The 26,288-nt window shown below is 41.2% G+C and overlaps 1 protein-coding gene across 7 annotated transcripts in view; it reads left to right on the forward strand.

Annotated features, from left to right (window-relative positions):
* LOC123746364 (protein CREBRF homolog) overlaps positions 1-26,288 on the forward strand; it is a 145,034-nt gene that overhangs the window by 117,115 nt on the left and 1,631 nt on the right. For 2 of the 7 annotated variants that reach the window (XM_069314984.1, XM_045727847.2), the window contains exons 3-9: positions 6,078-7,170; positions 7,516-7,620; positions 8,591-8,795; positions 13,327-13,435; positions 13,784-13,869; positions 16,329-16,522; positions 25,224-25,727. In XM_069314984.1, the coding sequence (XP_069171085.1) occupies positions 6,078-7,170; positions 7,516-7,620; positions 8,591-8,795; positions 13,327-13,435; positions 13,784-13,869; positions 16,329-16,522; positions 25,224-25,393 (1,962 nt within the window). In that variant the 3' untranslated portion in view covers positions 25,394-25,727. Of the gene's footprint in view, positions 1-6,077; positions 7,171-7,515; positions 7,621-8,590; positions 8,796-13,326; positions 13,436-13,783; positions 13,870-16,328; positions 16,592-25,223; positions 25,728-26,288 lie in introns of those variants that run through there. The other 5 variants (XM_045727843.2, XM_045727846.2, XM_069314983.1 and 2 more) reach the window with 4 other exon arrangements.

Genomic DNA, 26,288 nt, shown 5'->3' on the forward strand with positions numbered 1-26,288 from the left:
GTGTAATAAATACACCTTGAAATGTGTATAGCGTGGTGTGAGGATGTGGGGAGATGCCCTGACTGATGTATGCAAGTTGTCAGTGTTGCACAACTCAACTGCACGTACAGACCCCTGGCTCATGCGGGATGCCCACTTGCTTATTTTTCAACCATTAGCAGTAGGGTTATGAGCAAAAAGCTCCTGTAGGTTTGAGAAGGAAACATTGTAGCACTTTCTGTATATAAATAGTAATGGACTCTGGGGAAAGTTAGATATGGACCGACCTTGATTTAATGTCTTCTCAAAGCGGAAAAAGTGCATATCTTCACACCGGCCAAATTGGCAATGGTATGTTCACCAGAGAAAATTGTTGACATATCAACAGTTGCAGAGGATGAGTCATGCAGCTGAAAATTATGGGTGAGACTATGAAAACATTTAACTTTTAGTGCTTAACGCGAAGGTTTTGTCTTATTTATGTTCATTCTCTCATTATGTCCTGATTTTTCTATTAAATTACTCAGGAGGGTGGGGCAAGTCCGTTGTCAGTCCTTCACCACTATAGAGGGCACTCCTCTGCTCCATTATCGTACCCATATCAAAATTGAAAACCTCAACCAATCATTACTCAGGAATTTACAGCGGATATGACGAGGCTTTGATCACGCGATCTGTTGTGTAAAGGAAACAATTGCAGCTTTGCTTTGTTGTGGGGTGATCTAGTTCTTAACTCGTGATATAGTTTCTGTCGTCCAATTGTCACTTTTCTCACGTCTGTAATGGGTATTATCACTTGAGGTTATCTTGATATGATTTCGGGGCTTTTAGTGTCCCCGCCCCGGTCCTCGACCAGGCCTCCACCCCCAAGAAGCAGCCCGTGACAGCTGACTAACACCTAGGTACCTATTTTACTATGCCCCCTGGGTAACAGGGGCATAGGGTGAAAGAAACTCTGCCCATTGTTTCTCGCCGGCGCCTGGGATAGAATCCAGGATCACAAGTCCAGCATGCTGTCCGCTCGGCCGACCGGCCACTATTGTCTACTATTGTCTCGTAGCACAGTTGGTTTCGTTCTCGACTCACAATCGGGGAGTCAGGGTTTGATTCTTGGGCGGGACTGAAATGGTTGGGCACGTTTCCCATTCCTCTAATGCTTTGTTGATTTATTAATTGCTTCCATGAACCTGCCCTTGGCTCAGAGGCAGCGTTATTCATTTTGAGGAAAGCTGTTCCGAAATATAATAAACATCGGTATGAACATCGTGGTTGCACCATGCACAGCCTTGTATGTCCCTCTGCAGGTTTTGCAATCATGGTGGCGTGGGGTTGCACCTTGTACTGGGTCTCTGCTTTACATAAACAAGAGCCTCAGACACCTATCCTTGACGATTGCTCATTCATGCTGCTGGTCTTGTCTAGAAATGCGACGTGCCTTATAGCAGAGATCACATCCTTGTTCTGAACTTTTGCCCAGTCCTAAAACAATGCTGAAGATACATGTACAGCATTTCTCTCATGCCATCCATCTTGTCTTAGTTATAGTAAATAATATAAATTACACATTTATGGATTCATAAGACAATATAAATTACACATTTATGGATTCATAGCAGTCATATGATACTTTTGACTGGATAAGGACAAAAAACAAAAACGCTTTGTAACGCACATGTACAGTAAGAATTACAATCAAAATAAGCACTTCTTATACAATATACTCAAACATAGGTTGGTTTGGGGTTAAGGCCCATCAACCTTGGAGGAATATTAAGGCCAGAATATAGTTCAGTGCTTCAGTAAACTCAGTGTATATACACTAAATAAGAGCACATGTGTGTATATTGTGTGTGCATGACGAACAATATGTTGCATTCAAATTCAGTGGTTATCAATAGGCTAATCACTAATTACTTTTAGTTAATGGTAAGTTTTCATATATTGATATTTCACTTTGAAAATGTTATACAAGATTTTCATTGTTGCTAACAAATTTACTGTTTTCATCATTTGTGATGTTGGTAGATGCGTGAATTCCCAACATTCTGCGCTCAATTAAGTTATTTTTTATGCAGAAAATTTAGAACCCTCCAATTTCTCCACAGAGCTGAATGGCCCATATACAATGATTGCAACTAATCCTTATTTGTATTCAAGTCATTGATACTATGAGAAAAGATAGTTTTAATAGCTTTCTTAAGCGCATTTTAAGGGCCAAGATTGATTAGATATTTATGGATGTTGATTAGATACATATTGACGTAATTACTCAATGTTACTTGTGTGTTTTATTGAGAAAGCTAGTGCCCAATGACGTAGTGGTAGCAAACTCCCCCTATGAAATTGAAATTGAAATTGACATAAGTTTATTGAGGTAAAATACGCACAAAGGGATGAGGTAGCTCAAGCTATTCTCACCCCGGGTCCGTCTAATTACCACAAGCTACCACAAGCTTCACAAGCTTCAGAAAGCTTCCTGGCAATACGTTAGTAATGAATAAATATGATATGTTAAGTTAGGCTGACCTAACCTAACCTATCCTAACCTAACCTAACCTAACTTAACTAAACCAAACCTAACCTAACCTAGCCGAAGCTTGGATCGTCGACTTGATTTGGCGTCACCATCTTTTTATTTTCGTCTAATTTCTTTATAAAAAGATACTTTTTCAGATTATAATTATGTTTTTTCGTGTTGTACATTCAGCACCAACATTATAATGAGTAAATATATCATATTTATTCATTACTAACGTATTGCCAGGAAGCTTTCTGAAGCTTGTGTAGCTTGTGGTAATTAGACGGACCGCTCACCCCGTTCAGTACATCGTGTTAATACATACATAGACATACATATACAGACACACATAATACATACATAGAACATTATGAGAGATAATCGCCCTATGAGCGAATTCGTTTGGGGTTGAGTCCTAGCCTGGGAACACTGACTTGTTCGATACATGAAGTAACCAGATAGATGGGGTCATGTTTCAGGGAAACTACCCTGTACTAGGGCACTCGCCTTATTGCATTGGCGGGGGCTCTTGCATTTGTGCTTTGGCTCTTTGGTCCCGCTTCTCAACTGTCAATCAACTGGAGTACAGGTTCCCGAGCCTATTAGGGGTCTTATCATATCTACATTTGAAACTGTACTCATCTAGTTGTGTTTGCGGGGGTTGAGCTCTGGCTCTTTGGTCCCGCCTCTCAACCGTCAACCTACTGATTGAAACTGTGTATGGAGTCAGCCACCACCACATCACTTCCTAGTGCATTCCATATACTAATTACTCTGACACTGAAAAGGTTCTTTCTAATGTCTCTGTGGCTCATTTGGGTACTCAGCTTCCACCTGTGTCCCTTTGTGCGTGTACCACCCATGTTAAATAATCCATTCTTGTTTACCCTGTCAGTTCCCCTGAGAATTTTGTATGTGGTGATCATGTTCAATTTTGTGTATGGTGTCCACTACATCACTTCCTAGTACATTCCATTTGTTAACAATTAATATTGTTAATTCCATAACAATTAATATTGTTATTAATATAATAACAATATTATTACAATATTATTACAATATAATAACAATAATAACAATATTACTATTATTATTATAACAATAATAATATTGTTATTATTATAACAATAATAATAATAATAATTTTTATTTACAAGAAGGTACAATTGGTTAGTGAGATTACATAAGACTGGTATTTTGACATTCATGCAGTCACTAATGAGTATAGCGTTTCACGCAGGTCCTTGACTCTTAATAAATCAGGTAAAATGAAAAGGTACATTATAGCAAGGTTTTATATCAACAAATAACTACAATGTATGTTAACAGGTGATTACACTTGTAAGGATATATATCTTGAATACTAATACTGTATTGGGGAAGTGGGTAGTACAAGATACATTGTGAGTTTGAAGCATAAAGTAGGAAACTATGAGGATGAAATTAGATAATTTTTGGTTTTACTTTTGAACAGGGGATGGGTTGGACTATTGTTATTCATCAAGGAGTGAGTTCCAAAGACTGGGACCTTTTATTTGCATGGAGTGTTGGCACAGATTATGTTTGACTTTGGGGATATCAAAGATATATTTATTTCTGGTGTGGTGGTCATAGGTTCTATTACACAGGGCCTCGTAGCCTGGTGGATAGCGCGCAGGGGTCGTAATTCTGTGGTACGGGTTCGATTCCCGCACGAGGCAGAAACAAATGGGCAAAGTTTCTTTCACCCTGAATGCCCCTGTTACCTAGCAGTAAATAGGTACCTGGGAGTTAGTCAGCTGTCACGGGCTGCTTCCTGGGGTGTGTGTGTGTGTGTGTGTGTGTGGTGTGGGGAAAAAAAAGAAAAGAAAAAAAAGTAGTTAGTAAACAGTTGATTAACAGTTGAGAGGCGGGCCAAAAGAGCAAAAAGCTCAACCCCCGCAAACACAACTAAGTGAATACAACTAGGTGAATACTTATCAAGGAAAATTTTCAGATCAAGATTTGCATTTAGGAACAAGATTTTGTACAAGTAGATAGCACATGAGAATGTGTGGAGTGAGTGTATTTCTAGCATGTTAAGGGACTTAAACAGAGGGGCTGTGTGTTGTCTGAAGACAGAGTTTGTTATAGTTCTGATAGAAGATTTTTGCCGGGAGACAATGGACTTTAGGTACAGTTCTTTGCAGTGGTTGAACCCCATGCACAGATACCGTCTGTAAGATAGGGATAGATTAGCGCGTAGTATAATGAGAAGAGAACAGAATCGGGAATGTAATATTTGATTTTAGAAAATACTGTATACTGACCATTTTTGAGACTTTTTTGGCTATGTTGTATGTGGGTGCTGAAGTTCAATATCTTTTTTATGTATAGACCAAGGAACTTCCCTCATTTTTATTGGAAATGTTAACATTGTCTATCTGAAGTTGAATCTAATTTGATAATTTACTACCAAATAGAATGTAGTAGGTCTTTTCTATGTTTAGTGTAAGTTTGTTGGTTGACATACATGAGTGGACTTTAATTCATTGTTGACAGTATTATTTAGTGTGTAAGGGTTGGGTCAGAATTGATAAAGGTACTAGCAGTATCGTCAGCAAATAGTATAGGTTTAAGAATGTTAGAAACATTTGGAAAATCATTGATGTACATAAGAAATAGCAGAGGTCCCAAGATGCTGCCCTGTGGCACCCTTGCTGTCAATGGTAATGTGGGGGAGGTTATGCTATTGATAGCTACATATTGGTGTCTGTCACTGAGATGCATACAAATATAGTCGAGAGCTAGGCCTCAGGTACCAGAGTGGTGAAGTTTAAGTAAAAGGTAGTTATGATTTACAGTATCTACACAGTAACTTTATGTTTTTTATTTTTTTTATTTATTTATATATACCAGACTATTTACATTCTTGTATAGTCACTAGCACACACAGTGTTTCGGGCAAGTCCTCAATCCTATTATTCCCGGAATACGATCCGCCAAATTGTTTAAAAACCCAGTACCTATTTTACTGTTGGGTAAATAGAGGCTACAGTTAAAGATTGGTGCATAGTAAATCCTCCCCAGCCAGGATACGAACCTAGTCCAAAGTGCTCGCGAAATGCCAGGTGAGTGCCTTACCACTACACCATGGGGACTGCTTTAGTTTGATTAAATCCCTTGTTGTGTGAATTCTTTGGGGATTTTTTTGGCAGTTTTTGAGGCTTTGTTTCTGTGAACTCTCCAATTGTCTGTAATGCTTTGTTGACTTTCTTGATGGTTTCCCTGTGGTGTGAGGAATTGTCACTTGCTTCCTGTGCATCTGTGAGAGGCTAGGTTCTGGCTGTGGTTCACAATAGGCCAAACAGAACTTCTGTGAGTGATGTGACCTTTTTAGCATGGAGAAAACTACTGGATTTGACATATCAGTTATCTTCAGAGATTACTACACAGCACTAAATCCCACCACACAGAACTTGAAGTCTTTAGCTGTCATGACCGTCATGTGAAAAACGTGTTATAATTTGCAGCACTGTTGTATCTTATCCTTGAAATTATGATTTTTTAAATGACAGATACTTCATTTTAATATACTTATACATTTCTTTTTTTTTTGCAGAGTGATTTCCTACTTGAGTTTTGTGACGGTGGAATGATGATGGACTGCGGTAAAGGTGGTGTGCCTATTCCCCGAGGTCCAGGGAACAGACCTCCACAGGGCCATCACTTCCAAAGTCTCTCCACAATGGTCCTACAGATGGATGACCACAGCCCAGTCCCAAATCAGCAGTCAGGAAACAGCTTAGGCCCACAGTGGGATAGCAACATAACCTTTTCTACCCCCATGTATCAAGACAATAGTGGTCTCTCTCCAATTGGACCAAACTCACCATCTTTGTGGCCACCTCAGTCTATGGACCTTGACCTGGATATCAAACTGGAGCCATTAGATGACCTGCTTGGTGTTGATGACTTCCTACCAGGTCACACACTTGGCTTAAATTCAACAGATGACGCTTTGCTCGATGATGTAAACTTTGATGATTTACTTATGCCAGAGCAGTATACCAGTACAGGAATTGATCAACCAAATTCACCCCTCACCATGGTGTCAGTGCACCCTGATGAAGTATTGGGTGTCAACAAGGGATTTTCTACACCAACATCCAATTACATGTATACATCATTATCATCTCAGCCAATTAAAGCAGAGAGTACATCATTGTTCTCTTTGCTGGCTTCATCATTTCCTCCTCAAGGTGGAGGCTGGCGTGATCCACTTCTCACGTCATCATCATTTCCCGGACAACCGGCCAACAATCAGCTAGGGAGCATAGAAGAGTGCCCAGGTTCAAATCAACAGCAACAAAATATATCTCAGCAGCATCACAGTTTGAATCAGGCTTCAGGCTCTACATCAGCGCTTCAGGAATTACTCTTGCGATCCCCGTCTGCCCCACTTTCTCCCAACAGTGTATCTTCGCAACAGGGTGTGCCATCACCACAAGAACCTCCCATGGGACAGTCCGTTCCACGACCTACTTCCCTCTCGGCTGCCAACCCATTGCTTTCTGCTCGGCTCTCGTCCTCGGCACCTTCTCGAAACTTTTCTTTAGAACAAGCATGGCAAAGAAGAGAACCAAGACAACACCTTTTGTCAACTGGTTCTTTGGCAGAAGAATTTGGTGGTTCTGCTTCATCTCTTAGTACAGGTATGCGTACCTAATTTCCTTCAGAAATAGAAATCTTTTGGCAAAATATATTTTATAAAAGAAAGATTTAAGATGTTTATATTCACAAGTACATTAATAAGTACTGTATTTACTATACTGTAATGACCTATTTTATTTAGTTTAGTTTTAATTAAATATAATACTGCTTAACTAAGCATAACAAATATAGAATTCAGAAATATTATTTGTTTGGAACTGAAATAGAATGCATTTGCTAAGACAGGACATATTATTTGGTAAATATTATAACAATGTAAATTAGTTTTATGTAAACTCTTTTTGCATGGTAATAACATTAATTATACTGTACATATTTTGTTTCAGTTGGAGGCATTTTGTCTCCAGGTTGTCACGATCTGTCCATAGATGAAGGTATTGACTCAGATGATGAATCGGACAACGAACACTATGACTCCGAGTCTGATAATGGTAAAGTTCAACTATATTATTCTTAATTTTGTGTTTGAATTCAAAGTAAATATATTGGTTTAATTAGTTTTTCTGTACAGTATATACTGTAGTAAACACATTTGCACTGACGCTTGCCAAATGATCAAGCACACCATGATCAAGCACACCTTTGACCTCACCAGTGATGAGGTCAAAAGGTGTCTGCTGGAGCTGGATGTGACAAAGGCTGTTGGACCTGATAGAATCGCACCATGGATACTAAAGGAAGGTGCAGAAGCACTAAGTGTGCCACTCTCTATGGTGTATAACAGGTCACTGGAAACAGGAGACTTACCAGAAAGTTGGAAGACAGCTAACGTGGTCCCAATATACAAAAAGGGTGACAGGCAAGAGGCACTGAATTACAGGCCAGTTTTCCCTTAACTTGTATACCAAATGTCACACAGTTCATAGTGGTTTCAGTTTCTTTTGATATTAAAAACAGTTTTATCCTTTTGTATTCTTTCTCAAGGCCTTTGTTATTCTCATTTGTATGTGTTGGTGCGCATTGCAGTAGTTGGAAAGTTAAATGTTTTTGATACTTATATGTGAAATTTCTTCACTTGTGATTTATTTCTTGATTACGAGTTTTGAAGATGTGAAAATCTGGATATGGCTAATAGGTTATTTTTGTTAAGATACTGTAGCTCTGTACAGACAACCATGTCTTAAATACTATACAGTATATGAAAATACAAAATCATATGAAATTTTAAATTACTGTCCTTACATTTCTGCAATACAGCACTTCTTCATTTATAATGGGATAAGGTAACTAAATTATTATTTGATTAAGCAAATAATGGGGGATGGGGACCTTTGACAAGCTGCTGTCTTCCTGTTCTCACTAAAACCATTAGAAATAGTGGCCCCCTCTGGTAAATTCAGGATTTTGCCATCAAAATTTAGCCATTATGAATACACTTACAATTACCACTTTACTTTTCAGACTCAGTAGTGAGTGAAGACACAGGCAGTCTCTCAAGTTCTCTGGGGAAGAAAGAGCGATACTTCTGGCAGTATAACGTCCAAGCAAAGGGACCCAAGGGGCAGCGTGTGAGCATTAACCAACAGCAGCGCGACCCTCACAGTTTGCCGACGATCATGGATCCAGTCTTTTCTCCTCTCTGCTCCATCCAGGGGATCAAACACAGGTATTTCTAAAAATATTTTGTAGAGTACAACACTTGCTACACCCTCATCACATTGCAGAGTTAATGAGCATTCATATACTATGGTGAAGAGAGTATTGTTATGTACTTAGGATTGTTGAAGGATTGAATTAGGTTGAATTGATGAATGGAGTGCAAATATGAGCATTACATTATTAGTTTTAACAGTGTTTGAAGAGTGCTGGATAAAATATTAGAAAAATATATGTAAAGGTTAAGTGTATTAATACATTAGCTGAAATGTGTGAAAACTGCAGGCCTTGCTGATAGATGTACTGTACATAAATGATTAAATTCAGCAGAAATCAAGATATAGAAAAGGTGAAGAGTGTTTACCAGACGGTATATGAAAGTAAGACTGTATCAGATGATTGGAAAAACAACTATGATTGTTCCTTTGTACAGTATAAAAAAAAAGGGGACAGCAGTGAGAGTAAGAATTATAGATGCATGAGTTTACTAAGAGTTTTAGGTAAAGTATATGATGTGAAGAATACAAAAAATACTTAATAATTTATCAGTGATAAAATATAGTTTCCATATTGGAAGAGGATGAACAGACAGATGTTTGCGTTGATATAGCTAGTGGACATAGCATGTGAAAATAGCTGAGGATTACATGGTCTTGGTGGATTTCAGTGCCTACTCATATATATGTGAGGCATGAGTGGTGTCAGGAGGACCGAGTGAGGAATGGAAATGTCATGGAAAGTTGTGAGAATAAAAATGTGGGTAAATCATAAGAGTGAGATGAGTATTATGAAATTATTTGTTTTTTTGAAGACAATGCTAATGACAAATTGGTGAATATGTTTATGCAAGTGTATTTGAGGGACAGAAAAGAGAAAGCCCAAGATGATACGCAAACATGACCTAGTGTGCATTAAGTATGGGATTAAGTATTGTACAAGAAGTGGGAAGGAACGTGGCTTGAGTACTGCTTGATACTCACTTCCCCCTTCAGAACCAGAGAGATTGCTGAAATAGTGGGAATACAGAGAACATATACGTCATACATAATAGACATGATAAGGGACCTAAACTACTGGGATCATCTCAAAGCTCTCAAAATGTACTCTCTAGAAAGGAGACAAGAGAAGTATCAAATGTTATATACTTGGAAAATGCTGGAGGGCTAGGTCTCGGATTTGCACAATAAAATAACAAAATATTTAGAGTGAATGATATGGAAGAAAATGCAGAATAGAGCAAATGAAGAGTAGAGGTGGCAGAGGCACAATCTGTAAACACTGTCTGAACATGAGAGGTCCACAGTTGTTCAGTATCCTCCCCAGTAACTATAAGCAATATTGCTGGAACAACAGTAGACTTATGGAAAAAAAACTGGACAGTTTTCTGCAGGAAATGGTGGACCAACTAGGCTGTAGTGGATATGTGGGCCTGCAGACCACTCCAAGCAACAACCTCACAAGTCAAGCCTGGTGCTAGCCCAGACTTGGGGAGTAAAAGAATCCCAGAACCCCATCCAGATCCATATCCAACAGTTAATGCAGGAGTGAATGTTGCCTGAACAAAAGTGGATTTATTTTTAGAGGAACTTAGATAGCTATATACAACAGCCTTAGTGATCAAGTTATCACAAGATAAGCCTGAGCCCCTGGCCATATTTAGAGACTTGAACTCATAAAACTAAATATAAGTAAATATATATGACAACTTATCAAATTGTAGCACTGGTGTAAATAATTTGCTAGAGTTTTGTAGTATTGACTGTCTGTGGTTTTTACCTAGCATTTACCTGGATTTAGTTCTGAGAGTTCATCTACTCCCTGAACCCAACCTGGAGCTAGGCTTGTCTTACGTACAAGTAGATGTCTTTTTCTGGGGGGAGCCCCTACAGCTCCCCGGAGCTTATCCAGGCTGATAAGCTAATGTCAGACTTTGGCATCAGTCATGTGTATGGAGTTCTGTGGGTCTACCAGGGACCACGAGCCAGAACCTGGCCCCCTCAGAGAGGCATGGGAAGCAATGGAAAACCCTCGTGTGGTTGGAAGCATTCTATGTCTGCCATCGACTGGGTCAGGCACCCAGAAAGGTAAGCATCCCAGAACAAACTCCTATTCTGGTGAAAATTGCTACCAAAAGCTGAACAAGTGGATAGAACTCCCCAAAAAGAAACGAGCAAACGAGCATGATGTCACATGTCGCCGCGCCGCTGTATGTGCAGCTCCCCCCCTCCCCTGGAGGGGGAAGGGGGAGCCCCCAGACCCTTGTGTCGGCCATCCACCCTTCAGTTCTAAGGCTGATAATAGAGGCAGAGGTCGTGTGCTCTGGCTCCAGTGATTTTTCAGCACTGTGCTTAAAGTGTGGTGGCTGTCTTCCTGGAGTGCAAGAGCCAGGAGTTATTCTACAGTACTCGGGCTGCATACGCCTAGGGTTACCTTCCCTAGGTGCCCTGTAAGTACTACCCTTCAGGCTTGGGGTTATCTTCCACATGTTCCTTGGGTCCTGCCTCTGCTGGGCTGTTTCACTGCTCGGTTTTTCGGCCGCAGTTTGTGTGCTTCGATGTTTTGTCTCCCTTGTTTATCTTAGGGTAAGAGGCAGTTTGCACTGGTAAGGGGCGCAGGGTGCTGCGCAGCTTGTTTTCACCATTCATAGCGGCCGGCTCTGTTCCTTTGGGGTATGTTGTCCTCTTGCTTTTTTTTTTTTTTGTGCCTTGTGGAGGAATCTGCCTTGCTTGCCTCCCTTAGTGTTTGACCTAATACGGTTTTCTTCTGGTAGTACCCCCTGCTAGGTCCCTGTGAGTGTACACGTCCCTGAGGTTCAGCTTTAGAAAGTTGCTTGGTAGTTTTGGGTGTTGGTTAGCAGTACCCTGCCTGTGATTCCCTATGCGTGAGTTCCGTTTCACGACCCTGGGAAACCCCACGGGGGCGCATGGGTCTGATGAATGTGACCCCGGAGTTCCCCCTCGCTTCATGCGAGTTCGAGGGTTGCTTGGTCCCCTTGTCTGAGGGTGACTCTCATTGTTTTTGCCTCCGTCACGCTGCCTGTTGGGTCGGTGACACTTTTGACCCGGAATCCTGCGAGTTCTGTTGCTTGTTGGTGACTCTGTTTACCCAGTCTACTGATGATCTTCTACGAGTACAGGCGGCGCAGGCATTGCACGAATGCTTTAGGTTGTTGCAACGCGCTCGGTTGGTTGCTCACCCGGATGTCCCGAGGCTGCCCTGTTTTGCTTATAGGGACCCGGACTTGGGGGTGTGGGTCGCTTCGATGTTGGTTCAGTCCGCACCCCCTTGTCCTTCTCCCTGTTGTGGTTCATTCTGGTCCCCCCTTTCCCCCTGCTTCCGGCCCCAAAGCGTCTGAAGATTTCAGAGTCGGGGCAGGGTTTAGATGGTCTTGAGACTCAGGCAGTCTCGGGGGATGCCCCTAAAGGTGTGGCGACGGAGGCATTCGAGTCCAATTTCCCTACCGCAGCCTCCGGGTCTGACCAGTGGGCCCCCCTTCCCTCCGGCTTACGCGGCTGCACCGGCCTTTTCTTTAGAGGCTGACTAGTAGTACCCTTACAGCTCCGGGAAGCTGTAGGGGCTTCCCCCCAGAAAACCAGCTTTGAATGTAATAAATGCCATTTTCTGGGTGAGACCCAGAGGCTCCTGGTATCTCTCGCTCCCCCCCTGGTCGGCGGTTTTTCGCGTGTTTTGATATCCAGCCCCAGAACTGAAGGGTGGATGGCCGACGCGAGGGTCTGGGGCTCCCCCTTTCCCCTCCCGGGTAGGGGGGAGCTACACAGACAATGGAGCGATGACGTGTGACGTCATGCTCGTTTGCTCATTTCTTTCTAGGGAGTTCTGTCCACTTGTTCGGCTTTTGGTAGCAATTTTCACCAGAATAGGGGCTTGTTTTGGGACGCCTACCTTTCTGGGTGCTTGACCTGGTTGATGGCAGACATAGAATGCTTCCAACCACACAGGGGTTTCTATAGGCCATTGCTCCCCATGATTCTCTGAGGGGGCCAGGTTCTAGCTTGTGGTCCCCGGCAGGCCCACAGAACTCCATACACATGACTGATGCCAAAGTCTGACATTAGCATATCAGCCTGGATAAGCTCCAGGGGGCCTCCGGGTCTCACCCAGAAAATGGCGTTTCATTACATTATCATTCAATGCTGTTGTTTTAATACATTATATAATTTCCTGTACATGAACAATACTCTTTTATATTTTCTGGATTGATGCCTTCCCACTCCATGAAAGTAGGAAACAGGGTAATGGTGATAAATAGAAAATCTTACTGGCCATATGCTTGCCACATTTTATATTTGTAAACTTTGAGAGCTACTTCTTTAAAAGTTGATAGTGAAAATTAGATAATTCAGCCCAGAGTTATAGTGTATTGTGCTTTCACAAAATTTAATGATGAATATTATTTGCATAGTTTTACTAGTTATTCTATGGTATCTGCCAAAATGCTTCTTACATTCTGGCTCTACACTAGTAACAATATTTACTGTCATAACAATAAGCAGTATTACATCACACTGCATTGTCACCAGCTTATCTTTAACCCACAGCGGAAAGGCCCGGAGGGGTGATGGCAATGACCTAACCCCCAATCCTCGTAAATTAGTCAACATTGGCCGTGAGCTTGAGAAACTCAATAAGGTATGTTACAACTGTGCAGAATGTAATGTATGAATCCTGAAGCGTCTCAATTTGACTGGAAAGGAATTTTTAATCGTTACCTGTGGCATAGGGGTCTACGTTTCCATATCAAAACTGAGGATCTTGGTTTCGATTCCCAGGTGTGGCTGAGACGGTTGGTAATGTTTTCTTTCGCCTTACATTAAATAGGATACCCAAGAGTTAGGCAACAGTTGGGGATGCATCCTGAGAATGGTCAGTAGTTGACTTAGGGATGACCTCGATAAGCCTGACAGGCTTCTTGTCCCTGAGAATGGGAAACCATAAGGTGGAACATAATATTATTGACTGCATGCTTATTCTTTACAGACGATCAATGATATGACGCCAGTGTCAGAACTCCCATTTAATGTGAGGCCCAAGTCACGAAAGGAGAAGAATAAACTGGCATCACGGTATGTTCTATTGTTATTAATTGTTATCTTTTTGGTCTCCTATTTTTAACAATAACCATAATTAAATGCTGTGTAGCTCTTTTTGCAGAAAATCCTGACTTCTGTATGCCAGATCCCTCTAAACATTGGATTAACTTTGCTCACCAAATATCCCCCTCTGAAATTCAGACTTCCCCCCAAAAATTCAGATCCGGAAGGAAATGAGGCGAAATCTGAATCGTCAGTTCACCACCTTGAGATTCCACCAAATCCTATTTTGACTGGGAGGGGCTCCTATTTTAACTCCTTAATGATTACTACTACTACCTGGAAAGCTCCATCCACACCAGGCCCTTGCAAGTCATTGTAATCCTACTTGAAACCAGAGGCCAGAACATGGCTGAAGATATGATGACTCTAACTCATCAATGGGCTCGACTAGCTCACCACGTATATAAATTGCTCGGCTTGGAGACTGTATTTTAGGTTGGTCTCGAGCACATTGATGATGTAACAATATACATTAAAATTTGTAACTAGCTCATCAAGACTGTAACTTACCTCATTAAATGAATTTTTAAGTTCAGTTCCTGAGCTCATTATGTGCCTCTGTAACCCTTTCCACTACTACCCCACAGGATTAGTATGGGGTGCATAATAAATTAACTAAACTCTCCTCTCCTCGGTTTTCTGTTGCTTTTACGATTTGGGATTATTTCTTTAATGCTTTGTTTTTGTTAGTGCTCACTTCCAGTTGTTAGGTTGCGGAGCATCACACACTGCTCCAGAAATGGGGTTTTTGCTCTTTAGATTCTGTGTGGTCATTTTCTTCACTTACAGATCTCTCCTTCCTTTCTGGCTAAGGATGAGATTGCTGATTTCTGGAAGGGGTCCTTTGGTGATTGATTCTTAGTTAACTTAGTTGGTTGCAGTCTCCGTGGTGTAGTGGTAAGACACTCGCCTGGCGTTCCGCGAGCGCTATGTCATGGGTTCGTATCCTGGCCGGGGAGGATTTACTGGGCGCAATTCCTTAACTGTAGCCTCTGTTTAACGCAACAGTAAAATGTGTACTTGGATGAAAAAACGATTCTTCGCGGCAGGGGATCGTATTCCAGGGACCATAGGATTAAGGACGTGCCCGAAACGCTACGCGTACTAGTGGCTGTACAAGAATGTAACAACTCTTGTATATATCTCAAAAAAAAAAAAAAAAAAAAAAAAAAAAAACTTGGCTTTTTTTTTTTTTTTTTTTTTTTTAAGTAAAGAGGAAGGAGAGGCATAGGTTAAGGGAAGTATAGAAGTGGGAAATACAGTGAGAGGTATGAAAGCAGGCGGGCTGTCCGCCTTGCTGACAAGACAATACAATACGATACACCCCCTTGCTGGGGGTGTATCATTTATTGTGTCTGGTTGCAGCCATTTTCCTTTACCCCTGCACCTATATTTCTGCCCGAAACGCTGCACGTACTAGTGGCTTTACAAGAATGTTATTACTATGCTATGTATCCTCACAATCCCAATGTACCTTCTTTTATATAAATAAATAAATAAATAAATAAATAAATAAATATTGGTGCATGGGAGTAGGAGGGGGGTGCTCTGAGACCTCTGATCTTGGGTCTCTGGTTCTTCATTCCATTTGTCTCAAGTTGTTTGCAGTGTGACAAGTTTAGCCAGCCTGCAGTCTACCTTCAGGTTCATGATGTTCATAAGTTTGTGTCTCTGTCCATGTTTTTGTAGAAGATGGATAAATATTTAGGTTTGGGGGTTTTAGTGGCCTAACAGAGCTAGTGGCTCATTACTTAGTGACTGTTCTTAGTCTGTGCTGGGCATGTATGGCTTTGGGGCAATCAACTCCATTGCTAATTCCCCCTTTCATAGGAGTTGTTTTCTGTCCTCTCCTCTGCCCCTGGTGAGTACCACTTTTTCTTTTTCTCTGTGGTGACATCTCACAAAGGCGCACTATAGGATCCTTCCCAGAAAACCACTTAGTAAAACAGATTTTTGTCCAAGTTAAGTAAACAAGAACTTGTACTCAGTTCTGGCTGAATTACCCAAAGATCTGGGTTACTGAAGTGTGAATTAGCAAGCTCTCACTGTACAGTATTATATACTTGAGCTGATTATGATTTATGATATAGCAGAGGGAAGTGCTTCTGAAGATAGAAAAATCTTTTCAGTTTACTGAATGACATTAAATTGAACAAATTGTTCTCAACATAACATGTTTTCTGGGAAGATTTCCCTGTAGCTCGAGGGGACCAACCAAGGAACTTACCGGAAATTGTTGTTTCATTACATTGAACACTGGATTATTATGCTGCTTTTTCCCTTGTGTTTATAAGCATAAGGTTTTTTGTGTGAAACTTTATGCTTGTATCCACAACATTATAATTTGCAAGTCTCTTAAAATAGGTACTGTACCTATTTCTTCAGTTTTATAGTTGCAAAGTCTTACACCATTTTTTTTTACATTTCAGGGCTTGCCGTCTAAAGAAAAAAGCCCAGCATGAAGCTAACAAGATTAAGCTCTATGGACTAGAGCAAGAGCACAAAGGATTGATATCTTTAATCGATGACGCCCGATCATCGCTAATAAGAAAGGTGGAAATGGGAGCGAGTGGTAATCTGCCCAACTCTGCATCACCACACGGACAACTCCAGTGTCCTCCCAGTACGTCTCCCCAGAACTCACAGGCGCACTTATTGCAGCACTTGGAAAAGCTCGTTAAGATTAGGAACAGTGAGTGTTATTAGTCTTTCTCAGGTTTGCAGTTATTTTCTCACTGAGGGCTAACCATCTTTACAATACTGTACAGTAGAACCTCAATTTAAGACACTCATGGGGACTGAACCTGTTATATCAAATAAAGATTTCAGTTATACACTATCAAGATTTTTCAAGTTTTTCACTATTGTCGCCTATTTTGTTTTTCTTAACACGTATGAGAGAGAGATGATTTATTTGTAATGTTTGCACAGAAATTATATATAAACCATGCAGTTAAAAGGCCAGCACAATTAAAAAATATGAATTTTCAGAATTATTCATCTTATTCAGCTGCTCCCAAGGGTAAGCTCTAAGTAGTAGTAATAATAATAATATATTTTATGAATATAATAATAATAATTATTATTATTATTATTAATACTACTTAGAGGATATGTAAAACATATGTTTAAGTGGGTTATTTGTAGGTACTGAGATTGCATATTAAATAAAGCTACTAATATGCACATCATTTCAGGCATAACTTAAAACCAGTGTTGAATGTAATGAAATGTCATTTTCTGGGTGAGACCCGGAGGCTCCCTGGAGCTAACCGGGCTGATATGAATATATTAGACCCTGGCATCAGTCAATGCACATGGAGTTCTATGCCTACCAGGGACCACGAGCCAGAACTGTGGTCGTTGGGCTTGGGGCTGTTGGTCTTGGTAGTGTGTGTGCGTCGTCTGCTCTTTTGTAGCTGTTTGCACTGCCTGCGGGATACAGTGTTGCTGTTTATTGCTTCCCATCTCGTGTGTTGGCAGGCGGTGCTTGCTTCCTTTCTGGAATACGCTTAGGCCCTGGCTCTTAGGTTGTCTTCGCCTTTTTGTCCCTTGCTGTTTGCAGAGTCTGTGGTGGTGCAGAATCTGCAGGCGGCTTCTTCCAGTTTTCGTCCCATATCGGACTTGTTGGTTCTCTGGGGGGGGGGGGGGGGCCGTGATGAGTCTTCCCAAAAGAGTCGTGCCAGGGCTCGTGGTTCCTCCCAGTGTGGTGGGCCAGTGGTGCCAGTTTCAGAGCTTTAGTAGCCTTCGGAACCGTCTTCGTCTGGTCAGCACGGTGATCGCTCTGTGCGGAGGTTGGGTTCACATAAGGGGCGTCGGCCCTTTTGCGGTTCGTCCCATTGACGGGGCACTGGGGTTAAGCTTGCTCTGTTTGCTCACGCCTGGTCCCACGATCTGTGGGCCTTTCGGGTCTTTTCGTGCGGGCTGTGTTGGCATTGGGTGGCCCCTCCTTCTTCGGGAGGTTTGGGGTTGGTGGGGCAAGCCTCTTCTCCTGCACTCTGTTGGGTCATCTTGGAGTGGGTTTGCTTGGGCGTGGTCGAAACGACCTTGTCCCTCCAGTCTGTTTCCTGCCTGTTTCCAGTTCCGAAACGAGACTGTGCGAGCCTCAGGTTCATTCTAGTCTTGTCCCGTCTGAACCAGTGGGATTATTGCCCCTCCTTCCGGATGGCTACTCTGTCCCAGGTCCGTCTCCTCATGGAGCTAGGCACTTGCATGGTGTCCCTGGACCTCCAGGATGCTTATTGGCACATACGTCCTGATTCATACGTGGTTCCGGGAATATGCGGGAATGACGCAGTATGAGGTCAGAAACTACAAAATTTGCTAAAATTCTGGTTTTTCATCTGATTTTTTGGGAACTGGTTTTAAAATTGGCACCAACATCTTCCCATTTTCTGTGATGGCCCATGAGGCACCGAGACAGCGCAACCCAGGAGGTAGGCCCATTGTTATCGTCCCATGCTAGTGACTGCTCCTGCCTCCCCAATCATCCCAAACATGTGAACATTCCGGCTATTTTCCTTGGCTATATTTCTTACTGCAGCTTTAATAACTCTCTGCATTTACTCCAAGATGGATAGTGAAGTCAAGCCTGGCCTCGAGCCAGACTTGGGGAGTAGAAGAACTCCTAGAAGTGTACACCAAAAGTACAGTAGGGTGAGACTCACCCTCAAAATTCCAGGCTATATTTGATGGTTTATCTGATATAGAAAGTGCTGATAGTGACAGTGATTTAGATAGTAAATTTATTGAAACGAAAACAGCATATGATGATGAAATTGAAAGTGAAGGGAACGAGGATTATGATGTTCATACTGCCACACGTGCTCGGCATGGTATTATAACTTGTACCGCGGGTGCCATACTTACCCCACCAACGTGTTCTGATGAAGCCTGGTCTACAGACAATACTCCACCCTTTGTGGACAGCTTTTCAGGAATACCAGGCTTGACTTGTCCTGTACCTAGCACTCCTCTGGGATATGTACAATTCTTTCTTATGCAAAGTTTGCTGAAATTTATGGTCTATGAGATTAACTTCTATGCTACCCAAAGCAATGCACCTACTGTGACCAACACAAGCAATAGATGGGAACCAGTGAGTGTAAAAGACATGGCCCGATTTTTGGCACAGATGATTTTGATGGGCATTTCGAGGTTGTCAAGGATTGGAATGTACTGGCAAACAGGTCAATTTTGGCATGTACCTTGTTTCAATAATTTTATGACTTCGAAATGATGTGAATTGATTTAAAAGTATTTTCATATTTATAACACAATAAGGCCATTCTAAAAGACAATCCAGACTAATCAAAGCTGAAACAATCATGCAATATCTCACACACAAATTCAAAACATTACACATTCTTCAGAAAAATTTGAGTTTGGATGAAGGCACAATGGCATGGTGTGGCCGTCTAGCTTTCAAGACTTATAATCCAAATAAACCTGATAAGTATGGAATAAAGCTCTATATGCTAGTTGAATCCCATACTGGTTACATCTTTGATTTTGAAGTTTATGAAGGAATTGGGACGATAACGTTTGAAACAGTTGTGGGCTTGATTGAACCACTGAAAAACAAAGGTTATCATTTATACTGTACAGGCATACCTCAGAATGCGAGTTTAATCCGTTCCTGGAGACGCCTCGCCTTCCGAAAACTCGCATTCCGAAGTTAATTTCCTTATAAGAAATAAAGGGAAATGAATTAATCCGTTCCTGACTACCCCAAAAACCCCACATCAAGCTAAATTTTTATACCTAATTTACCTAATTCATCTAAATAAACCTACAAAACTATGTTCCAGTTATTACTTACCTTGCTGACGAGTGCTGTAGGCGTATGGAAGATGGTGAGGAGGGGGGAGGAGGAGAGGAGTTACTGTTTGGAAGGGGAGTCCCCTTCCATAATCACATCAGGCAGTGAGGACCTTTCTGGTGTGCTCTCCCTGGGACGTTTAACCTGAGTGCCACTAGGTCCTGGTTGAGGCTCACTGCTCGATTTCCTCACCACAAATTTGTCCATGGAAGCTTGCTTTTCCCTTCTTCGCAAGCTCTCTCTGTAGTAAGGCATCACATTGTCATTGAAAAGATTAAGAAAACGGCCTACTACAGCTTTGTCTGGGTGAGTATGTTCAATAGTTGTTTGAATCTCTTCCCACATCTGACACACCTTCTTAATTACTGCAGAAGGGACACTCGCTGGTGCTGTTGGTGCTGCTGCCACCTCCTCCTCCACTGCAGAATCATTCGCTGCTGTGTTGGCTTGCTGTTCCTGTTGAAGGGCTAGGAGTTCTTCGGTGGTCAGTTCTTCGTTGTGTTCTTCCACCAACTCCTCCACATCATCACCATCCAATTCCAAGCCCATTTGCTGGCCTAGACTAACAATTTCCTCAACAATAGGCTCATCATTTATAGGCTCAAACCCCTCAAAGTCTAGTTCTCTCACACCTTCAGGCCACAATTTTCTCCAGCCAGAGATCAGGGTTCTTTGAGTCACTTCTTGCCAGGCTTTGTCAACAAGTTTTAAAGCACTACAAATGTTAAAATGCTCTCTCCAGAACTCTTTGAGGGTGAGGTTTGTGGCTTCAGTCACTTCAAAACATTTCCGGAAAAGTGCCCTTTCATAAAGTTTCTTAAAATTCGCTATGATTTTCTGGTCCATAGGCTGAATTAGAAGAGTGGTGTTAGGAGGAAGGAATTTAACTGTGAGGAATTTATTGTATTGAGGCATCAAATCATCTTCCAAGCCTGGAGGATGAGCAGGAGCATTGTCAAGGAGAAGCACGGCTTTGAGTGGCAATTGTTTCTCCTGCAGATATTTTTCTATGGCAGGGCACACCACTTCATTCACCCACTCCGAAAAAATAAGCCTAGTGACCCATGCTTTTTTATTAGACTTCCACATCACAGACAAACGGGTTTTCTGCACATTATACTGTTTGAAAACCCTTGGATTTTCAGAAAGATACACTAGCAAGGGTTTAATTTTCAAATTAAACAATGTTTGAAAACCCTTGGATTTTCAGAATGATACACTAGCAAGGGTTTAATTTTCAAATCGCCACTCGCATTTGAACACAGCACAAGCGTAAACCTATCTTTCATAGGCTTGTGTCCAGGCAAGGATTTTTCCTCCTTGGTAATGTATGTCCTCTTAGGCATTCTTTTCCAAAACAGTCCTGTTTCGTCACAATTAAACACTTGTTGCGGTAGGTATTCCCCAGTCTCTGCAAACTTTAAATTCGTCAATAAATCGTCCAGCGGCTGGTTTGTCTGAGCTGGCTGCCTCCCCATGCCTTGTAACACTATGGATACCACTTCTCTTTCTAAATTTTTCAAACCAGCCCCTGCTTGCCTTAAACTCTTTCTTATCTGCATCACTCGTTGCAGGGGTCTTCTTTAGAAGGTCTTCGTGCAACACCCTGGCTTTCTCACAAATAATGGCCTCCGAAACACTATCACCCCTCAACTCCTTGTCGTGTATCCAAATTAATAACAACTTTTCCACTTCTTCAAGTATTTGTGGTCTTTGTGTCGTTAATGTTCTTACTCCTTTTGCCACATTAGCACTCATAATCTTATTTTTCTTCTTAAGTATAGTGCATATTGTTGATGTGGCTTTCTTGTACTGCCTACAAAGTTCAACAACACGTGTACCGTTCTCATGCTTACGAATGATCTCTTGTTTCTCCTCTATTGTCATCCTCACATGAGCTTTCTGGCCTTTATCCTTACCACTGGCTTTCTTGGGACTCATGGTGAGATATATAATAACAAATTGTATAGACAAATCACCAAAAAATCCAACAAAACACTGTAAATCCGCGAGAAGAATTGATGTGGGGGTAGTCACTGAGCGCGAGACAATAGTAAACTGAGGGGCAGAGGGGCGACGATCGCCGAACGACCACGCGCTAGGTCGGCTGTACGCGTATCAACAAACTCGCCTCCCGAAGTAACCATCGCCTTCCGAGACAAATTTTTGGAGTAAATACACCTCGCCTTCCGAAAACCTCGCATACAGGGACAATCGCATTCCGAGGTACCACTGTATATGGATAACTACTATAACTCGGTTCGACTGAGTGAATTGCTGCTTGAAGCAAAAAGCATATGAGCAAATACCATTGCAAGAAACAATCCTGGATGGATAAGCAGTAATGCTTGCCCATCATCCACTCCACCGATAAAACATAGGTTGAAAATCTTTAGAAAACGTTTTCCTGGAGCAGTTGGAGTGGATAAAACCCTAATGCTCAACTCATATCATGTTCTACAAACATCATTGGATTGCAAGTACAAAAAGTTTTTGTTTCTTATACATTTTATATTGTGGGTTATACTTTATCTTATCGTATTGGTAATGTTGTTCTTCCAGTTGCCCTTATATGCATATATATCCTTTTAAAGCATTCTATTGGGAACAACTTGATACCAAAATGAGCGCTGTAACACGAAAATTGTTGTTATCAACGAAAAAATACTAAACATTTGTGAGCTGGATATGGGCGTGTAACGGGTAGGCCAATGGGTGTACGCTCACATGGCTTGCTTTTAGCTTGGCTGCGGGTAGAGCATGCGGCGGTTTTGGACATTATATGCATATACTCCTGTAGGGAATTCTATTATGAACACATTGATATCAAAATGTAAGACTTAGAACGAGAATTGAGGTGACCAAAGTGAATAGAGTATACACATTTTATTGCTTTTGCGCGCTCACGGGCAACATGCTGCCAATTTCTTGGTTTGTTGTGGGTGGTACGCCGGGCTTTTGGACTTTATATGCATATATTCCTATAGGGAATTCTATTGCAAACACATTGATTCCAAAATGAAAAACCTAGGATGAGAATTGAGGTGACATAATTGAAAAGATTATGCACTTTTCAGTATTACTGCGCACTCCCTTGGAATGCCTTGGAATTAAGTTTGATCTGGTGCTACTTTTGGACCTTTCAACTGTGATTGGTCAGCTGTGATCGGTAATAAGTAGTACAGTACATTCTTACATTAATGGCCAGCCTTCCAAACCCAATCATTCCACATACATGCTCATTTTACGTTGTTCAAAGATGTATAAAATGCAAAGATGGCACTTTTGCATGTGATCAGTCGGTGCAAAGATGGCTGAATACATGGTTGGTAATAAAACAGAATCACGACTCTGACATCACGTTGATGCAGACTTTACTAATTTAAGACAAGTTGTTTATCACAGTAGTTCACATGGGTTCACATAGGTTCACATGTGGTTTACAGCTACAAGTCCTGTAAACAGGGATGCCTGAAAAAATCAGTTGAAGTGGAATGCAGAGCTCAGGTGCACATTCTCTCAGATGGTGAAACTCCATCTGGTCCAACTGTTTTGTTCTTAGCTCCTTGAGCATTCTTTCCACTTTGTTTCTAGACACCTTTATGTGCTCAATGTTGTTCTCTGGAATTCTAATTATGTGTGTGTGTGTGTGTGTGTGTGTGTGTGTGTGTGTGTGTGTGTGTATGTGTAATTACCTAAGTGTAGTTACAGGATTAGAGCTACGCTCGTGGTGTCCCGTCTTCCCAGCACTCTTTGTCATATAACGCTTTGAAACTACTGACGGTCTTGGCCTCCACCACCTTCTCACTTAACACTTTCGCGCTAACCGGACTCACCGGTGAGTCCTGTTTCGTCTAACGCTAACGCATAGTGGACATAAAGTTATGTCCTCTTTTAAAATATTTGTATAAAATTCAATTTTTATCCGATTTACTTTGGGTTTGTTTCAAACTGCGCGCCATGAGGCTCTCTTTCTCACCACTAGGCTGCATGGTACAATAAGTTCATGAAAGGTGTGGACCACTTTGATCAAATGGTATTATGTCCCAAACGGGTTGCAGGTGGGTGACTTTAGCCGTTTATACTGGTAATGCTTCCCCCATATCATGTATTATATGCATATGTCTGTTTAGGGAATTTTATTTCGATCAATGTACAACCAAAAATAACTGTGTGCAACAAGTATAAACTTGACAAACATAACAAAAGTAAAAACATTTCGTGTGTATTTGACGCTCACTGATATGTTCCAGCGTTGTTTTATATTTGGCGCTATTCTATCTTATGCTTTGTTGATCTTTTTTACCTATGGGCTCATAGAACATTCTATTGCAAACACATTGACACAAAAATGAATGACGTATATAGAAAATAAATGTCATGAGAGTGAAATAAGTATAAACTTTCAAAGCGCCGTGCGTCGTCCCGTCACCGATACCGGGTAACAATTTCACCACTTCCCACACTCTTGCGGGCGGGCCGCATCATTATTCTACGCTTATATTCATATCACCGTGTTGGGAATTTCATTGTGAGTCCATTGATACCAAAATTAACGCTGTAGAACAAGTGTGGAGGTGATAACAATCCCAAGAGTAAAAACATTTTGTTGCTGTTGGGCGCTTACGGCGAGTCATCTTCATAGTTATTTATTTGGTGCTGGTATCCCTATACGTTTCGTGACTTTTTTTTACTGATGTTCTTCTAGAGAATTTTATTGCGAACACGTTGGTACCAAAATGAAATACGTAGCTCGAGAACTAAGGTCATGAGAGTAAAAAGAGTATACACATTTTTGTTTTTACGCTTACGCGGCAAAACGCTCTGAGCACTTACGGTTGGCTGAGAGACCTTCGCGGAGAGCGCGAAAGTGTTAACTTGTTCCAACCGTCTACCACTCTATTTGCGAAGGTGAATTTTCTTATATTTCTTCGGCATCTGTGTTTAGCTAGTTTAAATCTATGACCTCTTGTTCTTAAAGTTCCAGGTCTCAGGAAATCTTCCCTATCGATTTTATCAGTTCCTGTTACTATTTTGTATGTAGTGATCATATCACCTCTTTTTCTTCTGTCTTCTAGTTTTGGCATATGTAATGCCTCTAACCTCTCCTCGTAGCTCTTGCCCTTCAGTTCTGAGAGCCACTTAGTAGCATGTGTGTGTGTGTGTACTCACCTATTTGTGCTTGCAGGGGTTGAGCTTTGGCTCATTGGTCCCATCAACTGGTGTACAGATTCCTGAGCCTACTTGGTTCTATCATATCTACATTTGAAACTGTGTATAGAGTCAGCCTCCACCACATCGCTGCCTAATGCATTCCATCCGTTAACTACTCTATCACACACACACACACACACACACACTGTGTGTGTGTGTGTGTGTGTGTGTATATATAAAATCACTGATTTTCATTGATATATCATGCCATTGTGATTTTATTGCAATATACTGTACTGTACATATATATATATCGCAGTGAAAAAATATATAAATTTTTTCTTTGCAGAACACAGGATTGCTGGTCACACAACAGAATTTGTCAACAGAGTTATTGAAAACTGTCAAAATGGAGACTCAAGTGGTGGTTTGAAGGAAATAACAGAAACCTTTAGCAACACCAACCTGGCAACCAGTCCCTCATCTGGTGTTAGTGTTGGTGGTTATTCGCCTCGCTGAACCCTCTCCGACCCACGGAGAAACTCGACATGCTGCAGTTAAAGGTGCTGACAAATACCCTTCATTTTGGCACCCCTCATGAAATAAGGGCAAGCAGATACCCAAGCTTTAAAATAATATTTGGTAATTTATCATTATCCATGACTATTCATTGTTCAAGATAGCTTAGAGATGCATTAGATGCCATTGTTCACAGTGAAACTGTGATCATACATTATTTCTTAGCCATGCTTATAGCACATGGCTTATAAGCAAACACAGAATAGTGTTTTAATTTCTGTGGAAGACAAGATCATGAAGTAAAAAACCAAACAAAGGAAAAAACAAAAAAAAGGGACCTTTTTCTTACTTGGTGATGAGGCACACCATGAAGAGGTGGTGATAAGGTAAGACTAGGCATGCTCTGTTAGAAGATGATAGGGTTAGCCAACGTTAGCTTTCCCGCATGAGACATAGGCTGTGACAGTCAGAGGAACGATTAAATTGCTACAAAATATGGAATCTATGTTTGTTGTTAGTTTTAGGCACATATATATATATATATACAGGTATATATATATATATATATATATATATATATATATATATATTATACAGTATATCCAATGGGCAGTATATTACTCAAAATTGTATTCTATAGATTTTGTTTGGTTATCAATAGTTTGTTGATAGGGATTGAGAAGTGAAGGGAGCACATTTATTTTATTACCAATTTGGTTCTTTAGCCAAATTCCATTGCAGCAGCACATGGCGTTTGACTCGTTTAAATCCTTTTCACATTCACTCGATATAGTCTTATTCATTTCCTTTCATTTCATAACTTAATTTCTTCAACGATTTTGTCCTGGCTCCCGTTCATCCCTTATGTATATCCAGTAGTGTCTATGGCCCAGAA

This window comes from Procambarus clarkii, chromosome 80 (assembly GCF_040958095.1).
Source record: "Procambarus clarkii isolate CNS0578487 chromosome 80, FALCON_Pclarkii_2.0, whole genome shotgun sequence".
NCBI lineage: Eukaryota > Metazoa > Arthropoda > Malacostraca > Decapoda > Cambaridae > Procambarus > Procambarus clarkii.